At 39.9% G+C, this 27,916-nt stretch overlaps 1 protein-coding gene across 2 annotated transcripts in view; it reads left to right on the forward strand.

The window, feature by feature from the left end:
- shank2b (SH3 and multiple ankyrin repeat domains 2b) overlaps positions 1-27,916 on the forward strand; it is a 170,832-nt gene that overhangs the window by 117,212 nt on the left and 25,704 nt on the right. For both annotated transcript variants that reach the window (XM_046849277.1, XM_046849278.1), the window contains 3 exons: positions 3,946-4,027; positions 14,951-15,033; positions 17,181-17,305. In XM_046849277.1, the coding sequence (XP_046705233.1) occupies positions 3,946-4,027; positions 14,951-15,033; positions 17,181-17,305 (290 nt within the window). The remainder of the gene's footprint in view (positions 1-3,945; positions 4,028-14,950; positions 15,034-17,180; positions 17,306-27,916) is intronic.

The raw sequence follows: 27,916 nt of genomic DNA on the forward strand, positions 1-27,916 counted from the left end.
CATGATAACCGGGTATAAATAAAGATTAAGGCTAAGATTATATTTACACATTAAATATAATAATCGTGTCGAAACTTATTTTAGGCTGCATTGTGGTTTAACAGTAACAGTAAATCAAAGTCGAACTTTTCTACATTCACGATTACGTTCAGAATGAACACACACACACACATTCTGCTGACAGAGCTGTATTTTCAACTCTGAGTTTGGTTTGACAGGGTTTCCAGGAACACACACACACACACACACACACACACACACACACACACACACACACATCTAGTATACATACTATATCGATTTATGGTTCCACATAGCAAAAACTAACATCTCTTATGAACCGGCTGTTCAAGTATAAACACTGTTGGTATGGAAGATGTTGCTTTTGAATCCCATGTAGCATAAATCACCAAAAACATAACATGAGTTGAGACAGTTAGTGTTTTACATCATATACAAGGTGGTATCGAAATGTTTCTAGGCTAATGGTGCTAACTGGTGCTATTCTGACCACGTGCGTTACCACGTCTTTTATTTCATCATTTACAGCAAATTCTGCTTGAAACTAAGCAAATCTGTTTGACATGACATTAGATTGACATATTGCTATGGTGCAACGAGTTGTACGAAGGTGTTTTGAGTGGCACATGCACGGAGGATGACGAGAGATCAGGAAGACCTTCGATGAAAATCTTTTGCATGATGATCGATGATACAGATTTGGCTCATGCGGACTTCGCTCTCGTCCCGAAATGAATATTCAGCTCAAAGGTCGCTGTTTTAACACCATTGTGGAGATCTAGCGCAAATCACAGAAGGTGTTTGACACGCTTCAAAAAGAAGACTTCCAGGACATATTCCAGAAGTGGCAGGAAGGATGGGAGCGCTGTATTGCTGTGCAAGGGACTATTTTGAAGGTGGTAGTTTGTAAATTTAATTTTAAAAAGTACTTTCTTTTGAACAGAGCGAGTCTCAAAACAATGAGGTACCAATCCGTACCTGCCGTAATGGTCTCCGAAAAAAGAGAGTGTCCGTATAAACGATTAGGACGGATGACAGGGGGGTTGTTAGGGTTTCGAATCCCACACAACATCCTGACAACTGATATGATCAACATGGTACAACATGAACAATCCAAACTGTGCGATTTTGGAAGCTTAACAAGCCAAGTGAAGACAAAACAGAACGGAGTTTTTCTTGAAGAAATGAAGGAGGGAAATGTAAATGTAATAGTTTGTCAAGATGGTGTGTTTCTGACATTTTTCCTATTTTGGATTCAGGCTGTGATTTATATCTGGTGTATGATTTCTCTTGTAAGATCTCTACAGCGCTGATAAAGAACGGTTGTTCAATAGTTGTGTAAAAAAGCTATGCAATTTCCCGTCTCTCATTATGGACGAGTGGCTATATGAGCCGCTTGCCGCTAAGTGTTCCCACAAGACGCGTTCAGGTGGTCTGAAGACGGGGTCAGCATTTCGTTCCAGTCCCTGTTTCATTATCTCCACCTCTACTGCATCATCAGTGCTTCCACAGCACCGGGTCGATACCTTTCCTCCTTTAAAGCTGCTGCTCTCTGGCTTCTCTCCAGCATTCTGCCCACAGTAAAAAGCTTCCTTGTATCTGCGCTCGAGTCGATACTCCGTGTCCACCGAAATGAGCTGACGTTTGTAACCGCTGAAAAGGGGCCCAATTTCCAGAAAGATGTCATTCGGCATTGATTTGCTTTTCTGGCCAAAGACCGTGCATTGTGTTTCTTTTTTTCCCGTGATTTTTATGATTTCATCTTCTGCAGAAATGACTACTGGGACACAGTGGCATATGTTCACATATGGACACTAATTTGTGAGCAGAAGGCATTTTTTCCTCCCCTGTGCCCTTTGATATTGCATCATGCAGGACTGGAAGGCCGCATTGTGTGCAGTTGATTCCTTTTGGTCTTTCTTTCTGTTTCTCCCATGTTGGGTTCATTTCATAATGGAACATTAGCATTTCTTTTAATTGTCATTTGATGGTGTGGGTCAGTGGTAATAAAGCAATAAAACTCCTGGGGGCATGCTGTTATAGAAAAATAATGAACCACAGGTTAAGAGGGTGCTGCCTGACATAATCATTTACCTACAGTATAATAATAATCATAATCATAATCAATGTAGCAGTTTTAATCATCTTATACCACAGCAAAAATATATACACTCTAGTGACCATAAGATTCATAAAAACCTTTTGAACATCTCATTCCACATTGAGTCCCTATTGGCTTGTATAATCTTAAAAGTAATAGCACCCTAACCCTCCATTTAAGGGTTGAAGGTCAGAGCTCTATAGCAGGCTACTCAAGATTTTTATTTCAACCCATTTAAAGCATATCTTAATAGAGCTGGCTTAGCGCACGGGACATTGTCCTGCTTGAACATGTTTGGGTCTCCTAGTTCATGTGAAAAGTTCAAAGAATGTAATCCTTCCACATCTAAAGACAAATATGTGCGCCTTTTTGGTAAGGAAAAACTACATGCAACTAGAAAAGTCTGGTATCCCAATACTTTCTCTTCACTTCACACATCACCTCACCAAGTAGGAGACCCAAACCTGTTCCAGCATGACAATGCCCCTGTGCAAAAAAATCAGCTCCATGAAGATGTACTCTATATGGGTTGGAGTAGAAGATCTTGAGTGGCCTGCTATGGAGCTCTGATCTCAAACCTGTTGAACACCTTTGGCATGACTGGGAACTCCTCACCTCACCTACCTCAGTACCTGACTTTACTAATACCCTTGTGACTGAGTGAGTACAAAGCTCCACACTCCAGAATCTAGTGGAACATCTTCCCAGAAGAGTGGAAGCTATTATAACACAAATGTGGACTTATAGGGATTAATGGTGAGGGCTAAACTTTTGTCCATATAATGTTTATATGAAACGTGTATGGAAATGATAACATTAGTGTCAATCAATTAGAACTGACAGTCAGAACTCAAAGAAGGCATTTCTTTCTGTCCTGTGCTTTTTGTTACTGTATTATACGAATATTCTTGGCTGCAATTATTAGCAATAATTAGCTATTATATAAAGATCCACAGCTCACCTTAATCTGTGTCTTTCCATGCCTTTGGTTGTCTGTGCTCACACTGTTTATATATACTGTCACTATAGTTTTTCATAGTCCTCTTTGCACAGTACTGTATATTCAGAGTATACAGTAGGTTTACTGTTTGGCGTAAACCTCCGTCTGCACTGTTTGCACTCGGTTGTGCTCGATGCCCTTTCTGTAGCTTTGTGTTGTGTTGTAGCTCTATGTTGTTCAGTGTAGCACCAGGGTTCCGAGGAACGTTGTCTCGTTTTTACTGTGTACTGTGTACCACTGTGTTTAGTAGAAATTACAATAAAAGCCTCTTGACTTGACTTGATTGAGGTTTTGCGCAATGTTCCCGTGTTTGGTATTTTTATTTCATGTGTTCATGTCATGTCCCGTATGTGTGCGCATGAACACAAAATTTCCTTCACTTGCATCCACTTTGCATCGCATCTTATCTGACATGAATTTTCCTTTCCTACCCTTTAGTAAATTATATTTTAAAATTGAGTACAGTTCTATTTTAATGTTGGAAAATGGAAAAATATGGAAAAAGCAAACTGGACCGTTTATGGTTCCACACGTGATCAATAACATTTGAAATTGTTTGCTGACTCGTTGACTTGCAATCATTTATGTTTTGAAGTGTAATCATGGAATCTAAAACCTTAAACCCGCAGCTACTTTTTTCAAATCAAACATTTCCGATTTTATAATAATAATAATAATAATAATAGTAATAATAATAGTCCCAGGCTGTTCATGAAGCCTAAGAAACTCACACAGGAAATTTACACTGACCTGATATCTCTGGATCATCACATTGTTCAGTTTCATCTAAATAATTGTTGTCGTTTGTGTCTTATCTGTTCAGACGCTCGAGCGGACCGGTCGGAGAGGCGGAAGCTCTTTCGGCATTACACAGTGGGATCCTATGACAGCTTTGATGCTTCGAGGTGAGACGAAAGCTTTCTTTTAAATCCTCCTGAACATGTTGTTCTGATCTTCCAGCATATCTCTATGAGTTTACAGTATAATCCTTGGGACCTAATTCCAAACTATTGCATATTCATAGGCTTTATTGGTGTCATGGCCTGCTGTTCCTTCTGACTTCCTGTCCTTTATAGCTACAGATTTCTCCCAGATAATAATTGAATTATAATCCTGACTCGATAGGTTTACAAAATCTTTTCTATAAATGATTTGCTATGATTAGAAGTTTTTACTTTCCTCTAGTATGCTCTTCATTCCCTGATATTTCATCTCGTTTAAAGAAACGTGACGGAAACTCTTTAACCTGCAATCCTTGAGTTGTTTTTTCCACTGTAAAATTTGTGTCTGCAGCCATAATTTATTTGTCATGTAGCAATTAATTAACAGCGAAAGATTTCTTATAAAGCTGAGCGCAGAAAGGGTCGGGAGGCCATTTTACACGGACGGATGTCGTCTCATTAGCCGATTGGCCTTTCCGAAGCGCATGAATTAGCTTAGGAAGTCAGGATAATTAATCGAGACGTCGCTGTGCATGTACCGCTATATTCGTTTTTCTCATTTCAGTACGTATGAATTTAAGATTAAACCATAAATTATTATTCATATTCCTGATTCATGAGCATTCTAAAGTTATACTGTATATCAACTGTATGGACAAAAGTACTCGGACAACTGACATTTCCAATCATATGTGGTTCTTCCTCAAACTTTTACCACAAAGTTGAAGGCACACAATTGGTGTCTCTGTATATTGTAGCATTAAATTGTTCCTTCACTTGAACTAGGAGGCTTAAACCTGTTCCAGCATGTGCACAAAGTCAGCTTGAACAAGTTATGGTTTGTATGCTTTGGAGTGGAAGATCTTGAGTGGCCTGCTATAGAGCTCTGACCTCAACCCTATTGGGATGAATTGGAAAACTGACTGCACCCCAGGCCTCCTCACCTCACCTACATCAGCTTCTGACTTTACTAACCCTTATTAACTCTTCCCAGAAGAGTGGAGATTATTATAACTGCAAACAGGGACTAAATGTGGATTAGGATGTTCAAAAAGCACATACGAATTTTATGGTCGTGTCCACAAACTTTTGTCCTTATGGTGTACTCATCATCAACTGACCATCTGTCCAGCGTAGAGTAAATCCCAGTAAGATGTTACTATAGAAACGATAAAATTGAACAGAAACGTTCATATAGAATCGCATGAACCAAATCCATAATCAGAATCGGGAATTCCACCTCTCCCTGGTATAACGCAACCCCATTCCAGATTAGGATTATAAGAATTATTTCTTTTCCATATTCTGGATTAATTTACACATAATCTCATCTCATCTCATTTGATCATTATGTCTAGTCAGAGTGATCAGATGGGCGAGATTACAGGATATTAATCCGCCAACTAAAAGTCGTCTTACTCTCCGCACAAAGAGGATTATTTTATTCCGGTTTTCCGAGTCGATCCCCGTCATCTCCTGTCATCATATCATTTTCCGTTTTGTTCTGTTCCACTCCATGGAGATCACAACACAACTGTTCACGTGTGAGTTCTTTTTTTTTTTCTTCCGCGAGAAGCTTAGCCGAGAGTGTGAAAGCGCTCATTGTCAGATGGCTGCTTATGTAAGCGGCCCGAATACTCGAGCGGTCGGTCAGCGTGGCTCAACAATGACATGGCGATGGCGTCGAGAGATCGGCGGCGTGATGTAATGGAAGGTCACGTTTAAAACCAAAACAAAAAACGATTGCTTTAAAACTGTAGATGCACGTGAATGGATTTTGGTTAGGATTGTTAGAGAAGTGATGATCTATTAGTCTTCCAGTAGTGTGATTAAAAAATATTTTAATAGGTATATGGATAATTATATGAGATTACTCATACAAAGTGCAGTGTAATGACTAAAATCTATTTAACATAGTGGCTTAATTTTGACATTAATTATTTTGATCTCTTTGGATACCTATTTTCCAATAATCCTACCAGGTTTTCTTGCCAAATACTCAAATACTGTTGATTATCGCTCATTTTTCATCACTCTGGTTGTACACAAATGTTGCAACCTCCTGAAAATCATTTTGTCGTCCATCATACTGTGAATTATTTCCATCCCGTTTTGTCACACGCATTAGTCAGTAGAATATATTATTTCACTGTTCAGAAGATTGAAGTGGACAGAATGACTGCATCATCATCATCATCATCATCATCGCACTCAAAGCAATTCCACTTCGGGTTATTGATTATTAATTGCAAAATGTACACCAGGGCCTAGAGATTTAAGGAAATCATGCGTCTGATCTGGTCTGTTTTGGTATAGGCCACTTTAAAGGAGGAAAAAATCCATAAGCGACAAGCTGAACTCCTACTCAGTATACACACACACACACACACACACACACACACACACACACACACACACACACACACATGCACACACATGCACACACTACACCCCTTGCTCTGAGCATGTTGTCATGGAGACACACAGAAGGAATCCATAGTAATGCATTGCCATCTACTTCCTGTTGGAGGCTCCCTGATTTACAGGCCTAAAGTTTAACAAAATGTTGGTGCATTTAATAGAAAGATACATGTGCAGGGTGTCTTACAATTTAATAAAGCAGTGATGATGATGATGATGATGATGATGATGATGATGATGATTAGATTCTTATATTTCTTGGTGTATATATACTGTGTGTGTATATATATATATATATATATATATATATATATATATATATATATATATATATATATATGTATATGTATATACACTGTATGTTGTCATTTTTTATTAACGCAGTTTATTATTATTAATATTTGTGAGCATCAACAGTTTACATTTTTAAAACAGTTTTAAATAAAATGTCTGCTTGGTTAGATAAAATATTATTTAATATTAATATATATATATATATATATATATATATATATATATATATATATATATATATATATATATATATATATTTATAACGTTTTCAAATATTTCATCAAAATAAAATAGAATTAATCAAACTAATGCAATATACTTTTATTTTGAATAAATTGAGTAATCAATTAAATTGACAAGTTATACATTTTATTAGATTTATTCTATTCAAAAATATTATACAATTTTATTTTATATATTATTTATCCAAGCAGGCATTTTATTTAAGTGTAAGGACTATGAGCTGAACTGAAAGCTGAAATAAAAGCTACTTATCATCATGTCAACTGTTTGTATTAGAAATATAAAAAAAAATGCTCAAATTAAAATAATATAAATGATGTAATATCTTTAAAAATAAATGTTATTATTTATAATTAAATAAATAATCATTAAAAAAACATGATTTTTGTCTATTTCAAAAAGATATATTTATCATTTTATATAATTAACGTATAACACTTTAAAAGAACCTTTTTTTTTATTTTTAAATAAATTTTTTAGATATCGGTCATTTATGCTATTACAAGTGGATTGTGACCTAGTTAATCATGCTATCAATATTATATTGATATTATATCACCCAGCCCTATTTAACATCCTGTACAAAAATGCAAAATTCTCTTTTTAATTCAAATAAATGTTTAAAAGTACTGTTTTGTTCTGTGTTTAATTGTAGTAGAAAAATGTACACGTTTTTTTTTTACCACTTAGGGCTCTGTTGGTAGAATCTCTGTGCTTTGGCCTTCACCAGGGAAGTGGAAGCTCAGTGGTTAATATGTTGGACACCTAATCGAAAGGTCATTATGTGAATCCCAGCACTGCTCTGCTGCTGCTCCTGGGTCCTTAAACAAGGCCCTAAAACCTCAACTATTCAGTTGTACAAATAAGACAAATGAAATTAGGGCATCAGCCAAATGCCAAATGTGTATGTACACCATTAACCATCCAACTGGAAAATAGTAATGCAGACTGAGGATCTGAACAGTTATTGGGCATTAAAAGTATTTAGTACTTACCATTTTTATGCCAGGATTGTTGGTCAAACTCATTACTTACTGTAACTATAAGTTGGCTGACAATTCAAAGAAAAACCCAGCCTAAAGTGTGTTAGGGCCACAAGGATCCTTCAGCATATTGTCAGTTGATGTGTATTGGCACTGATTCTACAAGTCTCTGGAACTGTATCAGCATGACAAATATAGAAAGCTAAAGAATGATACTACTGTAAATGCTTTGCAGTCCATTTATGGCTTTGTAGGAACACTAGTTACTTTTAAATCTGATGTGGGCAGCTACAGGAAGCCAGGTTAGTATACGAGAATAAAACTTCTGATGGTCTATGAACAGAACTAGCACTGAGATCTTGCTATGAGGCGAATGATTACATTTATTCCGCCATCATTTTAAAAACCTTAGAATTATAGGATTGTCTGTGTACATACTGTATGTTGGCCTCAATTCTAAGGACTTCTTAATGGAAATATATTTTATAAGATCAGAAATACATATGGACAAAGAAATTTGACAAAATCAGATTTTATTTTTATACAGTATGTTTTACATTTTTAAAACATTTTTAAGTGAAATTGCTGTCCATGTCCAGAGGAGAAAGTTCTAATAACATTTTTGGTAGCACAATTTATGTCAAATTCTGATTCATATGTTCAACAAAGTGAGGAATTAGCTCACTGGCTAAAATACCGTTGAACATATTAGTATTGTATTTGCCTTTTCTGTGTCCCTGGATATACTGTATATTTTTATTTTATTTGAATTCTTTTAAATTGCATTCAAAACTAGGGCTGGGAGATATTGAAAAATAACAAATCACGGTTTTAAGTCATTTATCAGATACATGATATGTGTCGCTAGCACTACTGTTACATAAACATAAATAAATAAATAGATTTCCCATTTCTATTTGAAATCTTAGGAAAAGATCAAAAGTTTACGTTTTAATTCAAAAAAACCTCTGACTTGACCCGTTTTGGATTGACACTGGCACTTGCACATTTCTCATTGCGTAAGAAACCTGCATTCAACCTGCAGACAATATTTTCACGGACCGGCCTTTAAGGTGTGGCGGAAAAATACAACAAAATAAAATGATACGACCGACATAAAAACTGGTATTTTCTAAATATAATAATAAACGTGAATTCCGGTAAATATCCAAAATAAAACATCGTTCAGAATAAATAAAATAAAATGGAAATTATGTAAATTATGTGTTCTTTCTGTGTGGCCCGGTACCAATTGGCCCATGAACCGGTGCCGGTCCGTGGCCCGGGGTTGGGGACCACTGGTGTACAATTCTGGCTCTGGTAAGGACACAGATGACTCAGCTTCATATTTAGTTTTGTTTTCACTACAGTATATCACTATAATAAAAAATAACACTATAATACAATATTTAATATACATAATATAATTTTGTTGGCTTAATCACTCAGTTTGTGTCAAAATATCCACCGATACCTCCAAAACCCTAATTTTTTTTTCAATTTAATAAAATAATGGTGGCAAAACCTATTTATTACTATTTCCTAAAAACTGCCACATGATTTATTTATTGTCCAGATTGTGGCCTGTTCATGAACCCCTAGCATGGGAGCCCCCTCAAATCCTGACTGTATATTCTTCTGACACATTTATTACTCTTGACAAATCACCTCCTTACAGTGGCAGGACGTGGCTTTGACACCAGGTGGTGTCCTGCCTGAATCAATCCACTTCTTAGTTCCTTCACTATGACACCATGGCTATAGAAACTATCAATATTATACAGAAAAGCTGTGTAACAGAGCGCTGCATCACAAACAGGTATCTCATGCAGTGAGAATGAATGCCATTACTAAAGCAAGAAACCCAATGAACACAATTTAACAAGTCTTTTATCACTGTAGCTGCACCTCCCGCATACATCAACTCTAGCAAAAGCATCGATATTAACCTCAAGAAAAGACAGGTTTTCTGTGCATTTTTTTAGTGCATTACCTTTTTTTCTGTGGGGATTTGAAATCAAGGCAAATTGTGTGTTTTTTGGGCAAATTCTACAGGAGGAAAATGCAAAAATATGACAGGTTCATGAAACTGTTTTAAATAGTTTTGGCCGACCTTTCCTCACGACGTCCAGCTTGTACTGTAAGTATATCTGCAACCACATCAGTTTCCCTGTGTCCATGCTCTGAATCATGTGTGTAATCTGTCCAACGGAAAGGCACAATGTCACAGGCTGGGTGACGACACAACCAGGAAGCTATAAAAGCTTAAGCGGTGAAGACGACCCTAGCTTCTTTTTGTTCACGAGCATGAGTCCCGGCTGTGTGTTCCTCCTTGCCCCCGTTTTATCACAGGGGGGATACACACAGTTTGTGTGTAGCTTGCCTGGGAGCGAAGCCTGCTCAGTCGTTGCTCTCATTGTGGCCGCATGTCCTTGCAGACCCTCCGCTCCACCAGAGCGCTCTTTGATAAGGGCGCTCTCATTCATCGTGGTTCTGGCCCTTCTTTTGCTAAGGCAAAGCGGCGATCATATGAATCTGCGGCACACATGAAGCGGCACATATGAAGCGGCACATATGAATCTGGCAGACGCGCTTGGAGGTGGGCTTCACCTGCCAGATACAGCGCCTTCTTCCAGGGTTTGAAAGCATGCCATTCAGCGGTTTCATTTCCCCTGTGAAGGGAGCACTGAGCTCTACCCCTTTTCCTCTTTTCCTCCGAGGAGAGGGAGGGTATGGATGCCAGTGAACCTGCAGACACTCCTTTATTTGAGAAGTTTTTGGAGGTGGTGACTCGTGCTGTGACTCGTAAGGCTCATTCTCCAATCCAGAGCTCCCCCCACAAGGAGGTCGTATGTCACGAAATGTGTGTGTGGGAGCACCACCAGTTGGACCCAGTAAACTGCCCGGTCGGTTCAGTACAGGAGTTCTTGCAGGGACAGTTTGCCACAGAGTTGTCTCTTTCCACCCTGAAAGGTTACGTGTCAGCTATTGCGGCTTATCGTGCTCCGCTTGCTGAGCAGTTACTGGGCAAGCACCAGTTAGTGACACGTTTCCTCCACAGCACCTGGAGGCTAAAGCCTTGGGTGCGACCTAGGGTGCCTGTATGGGACCTGGCTTTAGTTCTGGAGGCCCTTTTTAAGCCTCCCTTCTAGCCCTTACCCCAGGGCACTTGAAGTTTCTTACAGTTTAGACTGTATTTATTTTGGCTATTTCCTCCGTCGGGGACCTTCAGGCCTTTTCCGTGACCTCGTCTCTCCTTGAGTTTACCCCAGGCATGGCCAGTGCTTTTCTCTACCCCAAACCAGGGTATGTTCCTAAGGTGCTCTCTAATGCCCAATGACACATCGTGCTGCAGGCATACTTTGAAGCAGTTGTTGAAGCAGCGTCTCATTCCTTGAGGAAACCAGGGTTACATACGTAACCTAGAGACGTTCTTCTCCTCTGTGAGCCATTGTGATTGCTATTAAATTCACATGTATATGTGAATTTAGAGAGCACATTAAGCTGTTTTTTGACCATCAAATCAAAGAGAATGTAAAATTTCAGATGTGTTTCTATTCCATCTCATGAGCTTTAGAATAAGCAAATTGCAGTCTGATTGGTTAAAACAACAGCTCCAAGTAACCAGTTTTGATCTAACAAGGTCTAACATTGTTCATTTTTGCTGGCTGAAATCTGATTGGACATAAACTCTAACCACAACTTAAATACGGTAGTGCAGCAGCAGCAACACACCTGAGAAACACTATGCTATGAAGAGAATAGACTATCATGGGAAATTTAAAACAAATACATAGACAAAAAAATGTACATCAGTGATTCTACATTTAGACCAGTAGGGAAGGCCTTGCTGGCTCTGATGGCCCTCCACAATCTGCTTAGAAGTTATGAACAGGAGCTGATTTTTATCACACAAATATAACGGTTTGTAAATCCATGATAGAAGGACTTAATAATGCAAAGGGTTAAAAGGTGAAAAACATCATACAACAAGCTACTAGATGAAGTTTGTCTGGATTTTTTCTGCCATTTTTTTTGTGCCTGGTATCACACCATTTTCAGTAAGAGACATCAGTGAGAACTGATGCTCCTTGGTTTTTGCAGTGCATTGTGAAATTTCTGGGGCAAGCAATCATTCAAATACACCAGAAAGAATTTTTAAAAATGAGACAGTCCTTTAAATGGCTGACTTCCTGAACAAAACCCTGACTACCAAACTAGGGATCAGTCTGCAAAGCACAAATAGTGATAGTCTTATATTTGGAACTTTCATTGGCTAAAGTGGACTTGAATTGCACTATGCCCACACTAATGCCAATGCTAATCGTTTAATGACTCCATAATACAAATATCATTTTATATTTCTAACATCACAGGGACATTTGTTCCCTGCAAAGTGCTAAATACACCAAAAAACCCCACTGAAACACACCCTGCTTCCAAGCAGAACTCGTAACCATGGTAACCATGCATCATGCTGCAGGAGTCAGCTCGTCCTTCCCGCATTCCTATTCAAACTCATTTTACAGTTTGTCAGCGTTTAGTTTTTTTCGGAAACGTCAAAAGCTTTGATTGGCATGCAGTCTGGCTTTTATCTGAGCATCAAGTGAGCCGTCAATGCAATTCTTATTACACATGAGAGCCAAATATAGGGTCCAGGTATATTGCTAATCTGTGTTTTAATCTGTTCTGTGTAGGGTAGGGAAGTGTGTATTTCTCTCTATTTATAAATGTACACAAACCATGTACTTGAGTTAAAGTAGAGATACACTAAGTGACATTAATCCAGTAGCAGTACCTTTAAACCTTCACTTGAGTAAAAGCACAAAATTATTTGCCTTCAAATGTACTTAAGTAACCAGAGTATTAGGATTTATTATGACTATAATGGTTCTCGGGTCACTGGTGGTCTAGTGGTTAGGATGCGGCGCTCTCACTGCGGCTCTCACTGCGGTCCAGGTTTGATCCCTGGTCAGGAAACCAACCCCAGCCATTAGGGTTGCACAAGCCAGTGCACTCTTAGTGGCGGTCCCAAGTCCGGATAAATGGGGAGGGTTGCGTTAGGAACATGCGGATCATGAATGCGGATGATCCGCTGTGGCGACCCCAATGGGAGAAGCCGAAAGAAAGTATCACTATAATGTTCCTATTATCAATTTGTTGTATCTATTATTAGACTGATATTAATGAGTCAAACACTGATTGATGTCTATTCAAATGATCAAACCCTTCTTTTCAACTACTTCGAAAACGACTTATCTACTACTTTTTTACTACTTAAAGAAATGCAAAAAGGCCACGGGTGTTGACATTCCTCTCGAAATGTTCTGCTTGCTGTTGAACTGATGCTGAACTGTATGTTGGTGATAAGTAGATACACCAAACGGCAAACATAACAAACCAGAGCGGCGCTCGACCCTGATTGGTGGCTTGCTACCTGTTTGACCAGTGAAATGTGTTGAAGTTAAAGACTCCCCATATGGAAATACTGAGTACTGATACACAAAAAAGCTATTTAAGTACACTAACGAATGACATGTAGTTTATAATTGTGCACCACTGCTTTGCACTAATCACCAGTGTGTAATTAACCGTCCACAAACGAATTAAAGCCAAATTAATATGTCTAAAAACTGTTTTTTTAAATGGACAGATGAATAGGTCATTGTTCGTTAACCCATGGCTAACGATTGTTTGTTTTGAGTTGATGGAGGTGGTGGTGGAGAAGACTACCTCTATTCCAATGCGCTGATACTGTAGACTTCTGTAAATCTTAAATAGAAAACTGTCTCCTTACTGAATGGTCACCATGTGGATAGTTTATAGTAATTTAGCACAAGATTTGTGTTTGCATGAATGCAAGGTACCCTGTGAAGTACTTTCACCCCTTTCAAGGTGTACTCCTTATACCTTGTGTTCAGTGTTTTCCAGGATAGACTCTGGATTCTACACAAACCCTGACAAGGATTACTCTGTTATTCATGATTATGGGTAATGGCTCAGGGTTCTGCTCTATTGATCAGAAGGTTGTGTGTTCGAATCTCAGGGTTGACAGAGAAACATCTGTTCCATCTTTTACTCTTTGCCCAAAATGAATTTCAAAGAAGAACCTACTCTGTTCTCACTGACTTCCTAAAACCTTCCTCCAGATGCTCTCAAGGAGCTATGGATCGAAAGAAGTGTCATTCCTTCTCTTGTCATTTTATTTTTTGTTTATTTACTACATTCATTGTGGGGGGATTTGAACTCACAACCTTCTGATCAGAAATCGAGCTTAACCTCTGAGCTCTCCCGACCTCATACTCCATTTTCTCACACGCGTTTGTCATCCATCCCTCTTATTCTGTCTCTCTCGGTCAACATCATATGTTACACTCATCTTTTTTTTTCCTCTACCCGAGCCATGTGTTCTCATCCTTCACCTATATGTCTTGCGCTCCATCGGCCCCGCCCACTCCTGCCTTAACCGCGAGTCTGACCGTCAATAAGCGTCTTTTCCCCCCTAAAGCTGAGCATCAGACTGCAGGATTTCTATAGATTTATTTATATATTGATTTATTTTTCATACTGCGTTTGACATATTTCTCGGATTTTAAATCGCTCCACCGGAGACGCAATGCGGGTGGGAACAGGTTAAACTAAGTCCAATGCGAAGCCTCGGGTTGTGATCGGGCGGACCGAACCGAACCGGACCGGACCGGAGGCGGATCGGGGAAGCTTTTCTCAGCCATGCCGCCGTGTATGAGATGATAGTCAGCGAGGCTCGCGTTTCCGATCGGTCGAAGGAAAAGGAAAAAAATCTGTAGTGCGTTGGCAAGTCGCTTTCAGAGAAACCGAAGAGGAGGATGAGGAGCTCCGGCGCGATGAAGCCGCACTACTCGGTTGCCTTGGTGCGGATGACGGCCGCCTGCACTAACGGCCGCTGTGCGCGCAAATTTCTCCACAGCGACTGCGTCATCGACGAGAAGACCGTGGTCCTGCAGAAGAAGGACAACGAAGGTTTCGGCTTCGTGCTGAGAGGGGCGAAAGGTAAGAGCAAAGCAAAACAATTATACCACCTTTCATGTTTAAACGACCCCCCCGCCCCAAATCCTCCTCATCCTCCTCTTCCTCCTCTTCCACCTCCTCGAACCGGTGCACCAAAAGCTGCCGCGGTAAAAGAAAAAAAAGTTGATCAACTTCACGCGCAACATTGAAACAATTCGATGACATCAAAGGGCGCGGGTGTCCTCCTTAAACACTTGTGACGTCACAAAGTACAAAGTGTGCTTATAAATGCTTATAAATCATATAATGCCTGTGAAAAAAAGTTTTTTGGATACACCTATTCTTCTGGTAACTCTGAGGATGAGGCGTGCATGTTCATTTTGTTCATTAATGCAATACAAACAAAACAAATATAGAAATGTCCAGACTTTCATTTAAAAAAAAATCCTCCCTTTAGAATGAATGAGCTTTACAGATTGTTGGTATCAGTTCCTGCCAACATTCAGCTCAAATACGTTGCCACCGTGCCGAAGGTGTTCAGTATAGTTCAGTATATTCTTTCTTGTGAACATCCATCATCCCAAAGCAGTTTAATAGGATTTAGGTATGGAGACTGGGCATGTACCATGATAGATAACACTCTAGACGACTGTTTGCTCTATAAAAATGCTCACAGAGCTTGGATGTATGCTTTGAGAAATTTTCTAGTTGTACGGTGAAGTTGGTTTCAACAGAATCGCATGTTGTTGAAGTATGAAATTGGAGCCATTATTAACCCCTAAAAAATGTGCAATATAGACTCATCTGTCCACAAAACGTTCTTCCAGTCATTTGCTGTTGCGTATTTGCCCTTTAGTTGTATGGTTTAGAGACAGTGGCATTGAGTAAAAGACAGGAGGTGGAGCTGGAGGTAGCAGAGTAGAGGGACAGCGCATGTAGGACGTTTTGGAGACAAGGTGAGGGAGGCGAGATTGAGATGGTTTGGACATGTGCAGAGAAGGGACATGGTGTATATCGGTAGGAGAATGCTGAGGATGGAGCCACCAGGTAGGAGGAAAAGAGGAAGACCAAGGAGTAGGTTTATGGATGTGGTGAGGGAAGACATGCAGGTAGTTGGGTTGAAAGAGGCAGATGTAGAGGACAGGGGGGGTATGGAGATGGATGATCCGCTGTAGCGACTGAAGCCGAAAGAAGAAGAAGAAGTTTGTTGTATAGAAACAAAAGGGAACATGCATAGAATTATCCAAACTTTTGACAGGCACTCAAAAGTTCTCTCACAAGAAGATTGTGGAAAAAAAGGCCCAAAAAGTAATAGACAAAAGGCAGGAATTCTGACCCGAGCCTGAACCCTAACAAAAATATTTGTTTCTCATGTGTTTAACAATTCTGGTGGTAGTTTGTTGGCTGATCCTAAACCGAGATACTGTCCTATCTATCCTGCTGTAAATAAAGACACAGTTACAGATTTGATCCAATGATCTTCCCAGGGAATCAAATTCAGTGATAGGTTGAACCCTTGAGTCTAAACTGCTCACTATTCTGCCCCCTGTAACTGTAAGTCACTTCAGATAGATGTCAGAGAAACATAATTATTTCTGGTCAGCACTTTCTTTTGTGTTCTTTGATAACTGTAAAGCATGATGAAGATACTGACATGCTAGAAATGGCAGCGAAGGTAGCAGTGTAATGTGTTTAGCACCGTAGCAGATTACACTGCCGAAGGGTTTTTCGGAGAAACAGATGGCGCTGTAGTATGACTTAAGGGGAGTCTAGCTGGAGGGGGGGTTGGCGAAATCCAGGACACCATACCAAAGCCTGGCTAGTATTGTATCAAATCCCCTTTTCTGTAGTTGGTGGAAGGGAAAAAATGTATTAGTAGAAGTGTCCATTGCATTAGTAGACTTGAACTTGAACTTGTCCACTGAGCAGCTGTACATAAAGAACATGATGTAGGGCCGGGCATCTGGATATATGATTGCAAAGCAGTGTTGTCATCTATCATTATGAAACCACCGGAAGTTTCCACTGATAGTCCACATGTCTGAGTTAAGTTTGGAGCTTGGACCCCCAAATGTCTTGGTGATAATGAATGACGTTTAAAAAATAAAAAAAAAAGGTCTTAAGGTGCTTGTTTTCTCCCATGAAACAATTTTTTTTCCCACTCTCTGTGCCCCCATGTGGACTTTCAGCTGACACCCCGATCGAGGAGTTCAGCCCGACCCCAGCCTTTCCCGCCCTGCAATATCTGGAGTCTGTGGACGAGGGTGGGGTCGCATGGCAGGCCGGACTACGCACTGGAGACTTCCTTATCGAAGTAAGTAAAAAAGCATTTGGTGTGTGTTGCGGATTCACCCTGTAGGCTTCGGTTGGATTTAGAGTCATGGCTCCGAATGGCTTTTCAAGCGAGTTTGTCCGGTCAGCAAACGACTGTGTGGACAGGAAAACGTTTATTGGCTGTCTACGAGTGGGGAAGGTCACGGTTACATCTTTAATGAGAGCCCGGTGGTGCACACACTCTCATACAATCACACACACACTCTCACACAGGGAGCAGGCTGGTGGTTCTGAAAGAGGCTGTGAACCTGCATGTTGTTTTTCCCATCAGGGAAGCGATTCCTTCCTTCCTTACTTGAGAGTGTGTGTGTGTGTGTGTGTGTGTGTGTGTGTGTGTGTGTGTGTGTGTGTGTGTGTGTGTGTGTTTTGTTGGAAAGTTGAGGGGATGCTGTTAATCTTCTTATCTTATTTATATAAATTTGTTTGTTTTAATGGATCCTTTTTTCAGTTGTTCTGATTTGACAGAAGTCATAAATATGCTCTCAGTATAAAAATGGATGGAGGCGTGATGCTTTCACAGGGTTTCTGCTGGGTCTTAAAAAGTCTTCAATTCGCTGTTTCTTGGTCTTAAATCATTTAAAACAGTTCCTAATTTTCCGATATCCATGTAACGCTACCATTACTGCTCACTGAAATGCTCCAGCAGGACTTTAGAATGCTTTTGTTTGTTAGTTTCCATGGTGTTTTAGTTCTTTCTTTCGCTTGTCCAAATATAATTCGCTGTATTACGACTAGAAATGAGACCGACATGCAACAGCCAATCGGCTTTCTGTTTTTTGGCTCAAATCTCTCGGATTGTACCACAGACGTAAAACGAATTTTATTTGGCAGCGATGGGGAAGTGCAAGTTTAGCGATACTTGGCTTGGAAAAAATTAATTGCTTGTTTGAAGTCGGTTACTAACAAAATATTGTGTGTGTGTTTCTGATGTTGTGATATAGGTCTTAAATTTCATTCTTAATGGTCTTAAAAATGCCTTAAAAAGTCTTTAATTTGACTTTGTGAAACCTGCAGAAACCATGTTTCAGCACTGAGCAGTAGAAATGGGCAGGAGTACTCAAGTATCAGCATGAAATGTCTTGGAAAGGTGTCAGATCTCCACAAGCTGCCAAAACCATTTCATTGCACCTTGGCATATATGATACAAGACTCAGAAACTGTACTGGTGGATTGAAAGATGAAGGATTTTCTGATGGAGAGCGCTTTGATGCTCATCACATTCTGTGTTCAATTAGGTGGAGATTTGTTCACTGGGAAGGTCAAAGTGATATGATTTGCATTCAGTCACCACCTATGAATTGGGGCGTGGTCTTTCTGGTGGAGACCACACCCATCTGAACAGATCCGTATTTTATAAATAAAGCTGTTGTAATACAGGGTGTAACAATACAATAGATTGAGTTTAATTTTGAAATAATGTGACGTATCCAGCAAACTGTGTAATAAATGTTATTTAGACCACTGTTCCTGCCCCTATCCTCTCTACGGATCTGCCCGATTCGTCCCAATCTGCGTCTGGATTGGAGGCCACTCTGTGCAGTTGGGGTTGGTTTCACATTAACAGCCTGTGGATCCATGAAATTACGGAGTAACACAGGGGCTTTGAGGATGGATTTGGACTGTACTTGATGTCTACAGTCTGCTACACTGACTCAGGACTACTACTAGTTTTCATTTAATCACCAACACTTCTCACCTCAACATTGTTTATCTGTAATAAATGGACATTCTGTGCCACCCAGATGAGGATAAGGTTCATCTTGAGTCTGGGTTCTTTCAAGGTTTCTACTTTATGCCGTCTCAGGGAGTTTTTTCTTGCCACAGTCGCCACTGGCTCCCTCATTAGGGGAAAAATTCACTAATAAAGAGCAATCTTATTCATTCTTTCTTACCACATTATCTGTGTAAAGCTGCTTTGAGACTATTGTTAAAAGCTTAATACAAATAAAAATTAATTGATTTAAATATTTGTCACAAAAAAAAATGCTGCTTGTATTAATGTGTTAGCTTGAGAGAGCAACGGTTTTGGTAAGCAAAAAGTAGGACTTAAAAAGATTCTCTGAAATCAAAAATTTGCAGAAAATATCCAGTTTAAAAAAAAAAAACTTTTACAACATTATACAGTAACATTATACTGCTTAAGTCGGATCACAAAAATACTACTTTTGATTATTGTACTTTTATCAACATTAATGCTTTAATGCCTTAAAACAGAAACCTAGAGCAGTTTCAAAATTGTACCCTGTACCAGCTTCCTGTCTCTTTCTTCTCTTCGGATCTGCCTTAATTATCCCGACGCTTTACCTCTGGACGGAGTTCCCTTCAACTGGAGACCATTTGAGATCGACAGTCTCATACAACGGCTCAGGACTGCAGTTTGCATGAACCGTTCGGCAATTAAGCGTCTATTACTGAACTGCACATCGTAACAACGATGAAACTGTAATGAAAGAACATTAGGTGACACCCGGAGGATGGCTTCCTTTTTAAAACTGGTTTCCTTTCAAGGTTTCTTCCTCACGCCTTCTCAGAGTTTTTTCTTGCCACAGTCTCCACTGGCTCGGAATAAACGTACATTTATAATAAACAAACCTATAGACACAAAACCTATATACCTTTATAACCTCTTTATCTCTGTAAAGCTGCTTTGAGACGATGTACATTGTTAAAAGTGCTATACAAATCAAAATGAATTGAATTCCACTGTATGGGGTTTGTGCACCTTCACTCCTAGATGTGTTTCTTCCCCAAACTGAATTAAGAGCACACAACTGAACAAAACGGCATTGTGTGCATCACTGGTACGAAGAGGCGCAAACCTGTTCAGGCATAACGCGAGCTCTGCGAAGGCATAGTCAAGTCAAGTGGATTTATAGTAATTACACCCGTGAAAGGAAGCCATGTTTCTCAAGGACCAGGGCGCTACATGAAACAACATTAATGAACACTTAATACCACAAAACTAGATCAAACAGAACTATACACAGGACTACATCAAGTGCACGTGTACAAACGAGTAGAAGAGTAGCAGCTGTACAAAGGTTATAAAGTTGTGTATAGGAATGTATAAGTGTAATGCCTTTAAGTTTTTCTTATATTTTTAAGTTTATTCCTAATGAGCGAGAAAGTGGCAAAAAAAAACTCCCTGAGATGGCATGAGGAAGAAACCATGAGAGAAACCATACACAAAAGTGAACCCATCCTCATCTGGGTGGTACTAAATGTCCATTTATTACAGTTCCGTCATTGTTGAGGTGCGCTGTTCAGTGGTAGCAGAACTGTTTATGCATCCTGTGGTCCGGAGCCATTGTAGCAGACTGTTGATATCAATTACGGTCCAAATCCATTCTCAAAGTTCTTGAGTTGCTCAGTAACTTCATGGATCTTTAGGATGTTCACGTGGAACATCCTCAGCCGCACAGAGTGTCTCTAAATAAACTCTGTCCAGAGGTAGAACTTCGGGATGCCCCCATACCTTCTTGCCTGGCAGCACCTCACTAATGCTCTTGAAGCTGAACAAACCCAGATCTTCACATCTGCACTCCAAAATCTAGTAGAAAGCCATCTCAAAGGCATGGGGCTAAATCTGGAATGTGTGTGATTGTCCACAGTCTGTTCTTTTGTCCATAAATTTTGATGTGCCATTTAATCTATTTTTTCTAAGCATTATCAACCAAAAATCAACAATGAAACAGAAATTATTAAATGGTAAAGTGGTAGCGCAGTGGTTAAGGCAATGGGTTACTGATCAGAAGTCAGGGGTTCAATCCCTGCCAAGCTGCCACTTTTGGGGCCCTTGAGCATGGCCCTTAACCCTCTTTGCTCCGGGAGTGATGTATCATCTCTGACCCCCAACCTCCTAAAACCCTGGGATTAGTGATAAAAGAATTTCACTGTGGTGACCAATAGAAAGCTGTTTCTTACTTTTTTAATAGGTTACAGTGAATGTTATGGATCTTCTTATTATTCTTAACAGCTAGAGCAGTAAAGAGCCTGGTGAGACGGCCGATCGTTTCAGAGTCGGCGAGTTCCTTAATGCAGGAGCACTGACAAAATTGAGCAGTACAATGCAGCATACGGTAGTTATATAACTCCACTACTAGCACCCCATGCCATTACATCACTTTTTAAACACTGAGCTCATTTGAAACGCTCACAATCAGTTGTATCTATTGCAGAGCCGGAGAATTCCAGAGACCAGCGCAGCTAAAATCCTAAACGTTTGCCAAAGATGTGCTACCGTTACACAGTCAGGCGACATAGAGAGTGATATTTGGATCCAACCCGTTTTCCTTTTTCTCGGATTCGAGACTTGCTTTCGCATACCCTCGACTGCCGACATCACTTACACGTAATTACAGGAACGTTTTCGAAGTGCCATTTTTGACCTGGTATTTCGAGCACTAGTTCGAGGTCTCCAGTTTTACGCCTCAGTGTGAGATTACAGAAAAGCAGACAAGAGTCTAAAAAAAAGGGAAGATCAATGACGCTAAACACTCGCACTGTCACCGTTTAAACCCGAGACAAGCTGCAGGGGAAAACGTTATCCGTCCTCGTCTGCATGTGTACGCAGGATTCACGGAGAGACGCTGGTGTGGCGTCATCTCCACAATCATGAACAAGAGTACGGGCCGCTTTGAAGTAGAAACGTGGGAGGAAAGGGCACGAGAGAAGGGTGGCTGCCATGGGCAGCCATGAGAGCAATTTATGAATTGTTTGATGCTAGTTCTAGTAGCTCTGAGACACTGTTGGAGACGGAGGAAGTGCATTCTGGATGAGGTGGCTTCACAGAGTTCTGAAATCCATGTTACTGTAAACACGCGTTTACCTTATTCAGTAAATAATTTGAATTGTAAATGTTAATATTGTAAATGTTTTACCCAAACTAGCAGGCTAAGCACTTTGGATATAGGTTTGGCATGTTTCAATATAATCATCAGTATCATCTTTAGTATTATCAAGTTTGTGGGCACCTGACCTATAAGATTGCTTTTTGAACATCTCTTTCCACATGTTGCTCCCATTTACTGTTATAATAACCTTCACTCTTCTGGGAAGATGTTCCACCAGATGGAGTGTGCTTATGTAGATTTAGCTCATTCAGCCATCAGTAATGCTGGAGTTCAGTCAGCCCATTCATCCCATTCATAGGGTTGAGGGCAGAGATCTTTAGCAAGAGATCTTCTACTCCAATCATGTAAAGCTTTATGTAGCTAGCTTCGTATACAGGGGCATTGTCCTATACAATTACCTGCCTCCAACATTGTGGTACCAGTTTGGGGAAGAACCTCATATTTCTAAAAAAATGTCAGGAGTCCCAATACCTTTGTCCATATAGTATGTCATAATCATATTAAATTCACTAATGCAGGTCTCTCTGAGACAGGAGGTAAATCTTTAGATATGTGTTACACAGGAAGCACTTCACGTTCCTGCAAATGCATTAGGTACATAAAAAACACTCCACTTTTCACTAAGGAATGCAGAATACACGACAGACGGCTCACTTTTTTTAATTTATGACAGCAGCAAAGAGCCGATAATAGAACAAAGAATATGCTAGTTGCAAGACAGGAGGTTCATTTACATTTTAATATTTAATATTAATATTTAATATTAATAGCTTTGTCCTCTCAAAAAGCATCCAGCAATGATATTGGATCCATGCTGTCTCTCTCATGTTGTTTGACCATTTTTATTAAATTATTTAATTAATTAATTAAAAAGAGGCGAAATTTAAACCTTCAATGCAACACATTTTTTCATGACGTCCTTTCTTTACTCAGAAAAAAAATAATAAAGTCGAGCAAAAATAAATTTTTAAGTTCATTTCAGCGTTATGAGGAAAAAATGCCACCAATCACGCCGCTAAACCGTCTGGGGTCGACAAACGTGGCAGCACGTTTTGTAGCATTTTTTCCTCATTAATTGCCGGATGTGTGCATCGAGGCGGATTTTTGCGCTCGAGTTGAGTTTTTGCAGATCAGTAAAACAAATGTTTAGTGATTTTTTTCATCATACAGTGAAGAACAATACATTGTTCGAATCTATAAGGGGTCTACTTTTATTTGTATACTCAAATCTTGCTAACAAAACACTGTACTTTTGTAAAATTAAGAAATCAGGCAGGGGGCGCTCTCTGCCGTCTCTGTCTCTGTCTGACATTTCGCTGACATAATAAATATAGAAATAGAAAGCTCAAAATGTCTACTTTTCACATCGAAAACATTCATTCTCTGCTTATGTAATCCATATGAGAGTTAGAAGGGGTACAGATTCTCCGGTATCACCTCGTTAACGGTCCGTGTGGAAACATAGCGAAAGTTCCGTTTGGTGTCCTGATGATTTACGTAATTCAAAACACCATAATCACTTAAAAACATTTACAAGAAAATGATGTCTTCATGCTCTATGTTGAGTTTGGTTTCACTAATCATAAACATACATTTGCATAAAGCATCCACAAACATACATTTTGTCTATTCTTTATGTTTTTCCTTCTACTGTAACTGGTGATCCATAATGGTGTAATGACCTTCGTTTTAAACAGGATGTTGATGCCGAAAAATGAAACAGTAAACTGATAAGGCTTTATTTTGAACAGAAATTGCAGTAAGATCGATTTGTCCTGAGACTATAGCAACCAGAGGCTTTTTAAAAAATATATAATAATGTCTTATACAGATTCTGTGATTTCAGCAATCTTATAAAATCATTACAAATCACATTGTATGTAGACTGTACGATAATGAAAACTAGTACACTGTAGGCTATTACATAAGTAGTATAAAACACAGGAGTTGTAGAAGTTGTAGCTTAGTGGTTAAGGCATTAGACTTTACTTCTGATGGTCATGAGTTCAAATCCCTGCCACTACTGGGTGTCTGCCAAATTCTGTAAATGTAAAAAATCATTAGCATGTGCTTTTTTTTTTAAACATAAATCTGTGGGCTAACTGCACTTGTACAGCTTGTCACTTGGAAGCTGCAATTCCACTGCTTCCATGCAGTATCCTTCCTGAAGTGTTCATGGTAACAGCTAGAGGACACATCATACATGCCAGACCTCAGCTGCCACAACTCCACAAAACTTATCCCCTTTTTGGAAATCCATATGCTGTTGTTCTCAAATTATGATATAGGACCACCATTTTGGTGTCACGAGCAACAAAATCGGCACAATTGTTTGTCACGTTTCGTACAGGAAAGTCCAAAATCGCACAATATACCGTGTAGTCCATTAGTGCATTCATTTCAAAAGAGATTTAGGCCTCAAAGATTCTTTGCTTTAACTAATAAACATAATGCAACCGTTAGTATTGGACAGCCGAAGTGTATTGAGTGGTGCTGTGATTTAGACTTTCTGCACAGAAAGTCATCCAGCTTTAACGAACATATGAATTTAAATCATTATAATGTTATCATTAATTGGATGTTTGCGAAGTAGGGAGCAGGTTGAGAAGAGTGTGGAGAGGTGGAGGTACGCGCTGGAGAGAAGAGGAATGAAAGTCAGTAGGAGTCAGACAGAGTACATGTGTGTGTGAATGAGAGGGAGGGCAGTGGAGTGGTGTGGTTGCAGGGGGAAGAGGTGGAGAAGGTGGAGGAGTTCAGGTACCTGGGGTCAACACTGCAAAGTAATGGATAGTGTGTTAGAGAAGTGAAGAAAAGAGTGCAGGCAGGGTGGGGTGGGTGGTGAAGAGTGACAGCAGGAGTGATTTGTGATAAAAGAGTATCTGCAAGAATGAAAGGGAAAGTTTATAGGACTGTGATGAGACCTGAGATGTTGTATGGTTTAGAGACAGTGGCATTGAGTAAAAGACAGGAGGTGGAGCTGGAGGTAGCAGAACTGAGGATTTTCGTTGGGAGTGATGAGGATGGACAGGATTAGAAATTAGTTTTTTAAAGGGACAGCGCATGTAGGACTTTTGGGGACAAGGTGAGGGAGGTGAGATTGAGATGGTTTGGACATGTGCAGAGGAGGGATATGGGGTATATCGGTAGAAGAATGCTGAGGTTGGAGCCACCAGGGAGGAGGAACAGAGGAAGAACAAGGAGGAGGTTTATGGATGTGGTAAATCAGGACATGCAGGTAGTTGGTTTGAAGGAGGAAAATGTAGAGGACAGCGGGGTATGGAGACGGATGATCCACTGAGCGATCCCTAATGGGAGAAGCCAGAAGAAGATGTTTTTTTTAATAATTAAATGCTATATTCTGCCGTATTCTAGTATGTTGTTGTTTCTATCTCTTTTATTGTATGTGTGGAAACACCACATAATCTAAAGTCTACAGATATAAGAAATTATTCGAAGTAAATACACAATTGTTTCTGTTAAAGGAGGGTTTGTACCAGGCTGTTTCTCCTTTGAACGTCCTGTTCTTTCTCTCAAGACGGTTTATTATGTTCCTCTTAGCCTTTTGATCTAGCCCTCCCTAGTTTTCTTGTCTTAATCTTTCCCTGTCCCACTTTCTCTTTCGCGTATCATATAGGATTTGACATTATTCAAGGTCGCTCGAGGTTTGTACATGTTGTAGTGAATGGTGTGTGACGTTGCAATAAAAAGCACCGCATTGTTATGCACGGCTTATACCTCATGGCTGGTTTAAATCTGGGTTGCACTCGAATAAAAACTCCTCCACAGACTGAACCTAGGTGTTCGAACTGTGCAGCATTATCTTGGGTTTTTTAAACAATCTGCTAATCCCTCAGCACGTTCCTGGAAAATTCTGCCTTTGCACCGGCGTTCTGGAAAGTTTTCTTTTTACCACAGAGTGACACAGCAACAGAAACATGCGAGGTCATTTTTAGTTCTCCTTATAGCACCCTCATGGCAGTGCGTTTCATCAGACCTGCACACCTCCTCAGTTATCTCTAGCAGTTTTAAATTTTGTGGGAGAAGTCGCATTAGGAACGTCTGGTCGTTTTTACGAATGCAGCAGATTAACAGTAACGCGCAGAAGGCCGAGCCGAGTAGGTCCACGCGGGTGCTGATGTTGGAACATGGATCAGCGGTCACCTAGCAACCAGCATCAGTACTGTGTGTGCATGTGCGTGTGTGTGTGTGAGGATGATGCTGAGAGCCATGCAGCTTCTAGCAGAACCTTTGTGGAGTGAAGTGGGATGCTCTAAAAGCTCTTTATAGATATAGTGCATCACTTTATGCCTCCAGATATCAGATAGGGGCAATTGTCCTTTTTTTGGTCCATTACTCCACTGTGGGTCAGTGTGTTTTATTGTGTCTGGTGCTTTTTAGATTTCTGTAAGGAACAGTGTGTGTCTGCATCGAGTCCTGTTTTGCATTTTATGCTGTTACACACTTCCTGGTGTGTGACATGATTTCTTGTGTTATCGTCCCCACAAGATATTACATTGCCAAAAAATCTAATTATTAGCAAAGGTGCTTTTTGTTTTCTCTTCCTTTATAAAACAAGAGATGAGCCCTTTGTGAATCTTCCTTTGATTTAAAATTTCAGTGCTTCACCAGAAGTAAGATGACTGAAGATTCAGGACACCGCTAAAGTAGAATCAAAGAGACAGTTTATTGCATGCACATAGATATCCTGAGCACTCCGAGATGGAAGAACACAAATGTTTAGGTAGCATTAGATTTTCTCTCCATTAGAACTTGGACCCAAACCTGTTCCAGCATGACAATGTTCTTGTGCACAAAGCCAGCTCCATGAAGATATAGGCTGAAGGAGGAGATCTTGAGTGGCCTGCTACAGAGCTTGACCTCAAACCTTTTAAAACCTTCAGGATGAATTGGAACGCATACTGCACCCCAGGGCTCCTCAGCTTACGTACACCTTACCTTTGCTAACAAAGCTAATTGTGCTTTAAAGATAGGATTCATAGGTTTCTTGTATCAGAATCTTGTACAAAAAGCATTGCGATGTACAATCAGTTGTTGATTCCGACACTCTTCTATGCTGTTTCCAGGCTGTAAATTTTGGACAAACGCATGTAATTGAATAAACTGCAATGGTGTCGGCTAAACTTTGAAGGTGCATGCTTAGAAATTTCAACTACAGCCTGTTTTTTTTACTTGTTAATTTTTATCACAGTATTTGCTTCAGTCTGCTGAAAAACTCCAGGTGACAAATTTGTTCCTCCCACTTGAGCATTCGTTTCATATTGGTTTCGGGTTGCTGCTTACAGATTAGTTCAGGATTGAAGCTAGCTGTGAGGGTGCTGTGGACTTCTTCTTCTCTGTGTTCGGATCTGATTGCACAGTTTATCATTTTAGCCTTTCACTAAACACATGTCACGCCTGCTCAGATAAGACCCACTCTGAAGCTTCTCTTTATCTACGGCTCTGTAAAAGCAGCCGACTGGAGGGGAAAGTGTGTGTGATTGTGTGTGTGTGTGTGTGTGTGTGTGTGTGTGTGTGTGTGTGTGGGGATAGTATCTAAAACTGTGGTTTTTGGGTGCTCTTCATAATTAGCCCTCTCAAGGTAAAAGACTGAGCTGGTATCTCTGTGAAGAAGGGTACATTTAATAAGATGGTTATTTCACATAGAGAGCCTCTGCTAGCTCTGACTGGAATGGATTGAGGATGGTAAAGAAGCCACAGACCTCCAGCTCAAGTGGAGA

Source organism: Silurus meridionalis, chromosome 5, assembly GCF_014805685.1.
Source record: "Silurus meridionalis isolate SWU-2019-XX chromosome 5, ASM1480568v1, whole genome shotgun sequence".
NCBI lineage: Eukaryota > Metazoa > Chordata > Actinopteri > Siluriformes > Siluridae > Silurus > Silurus meridionalis.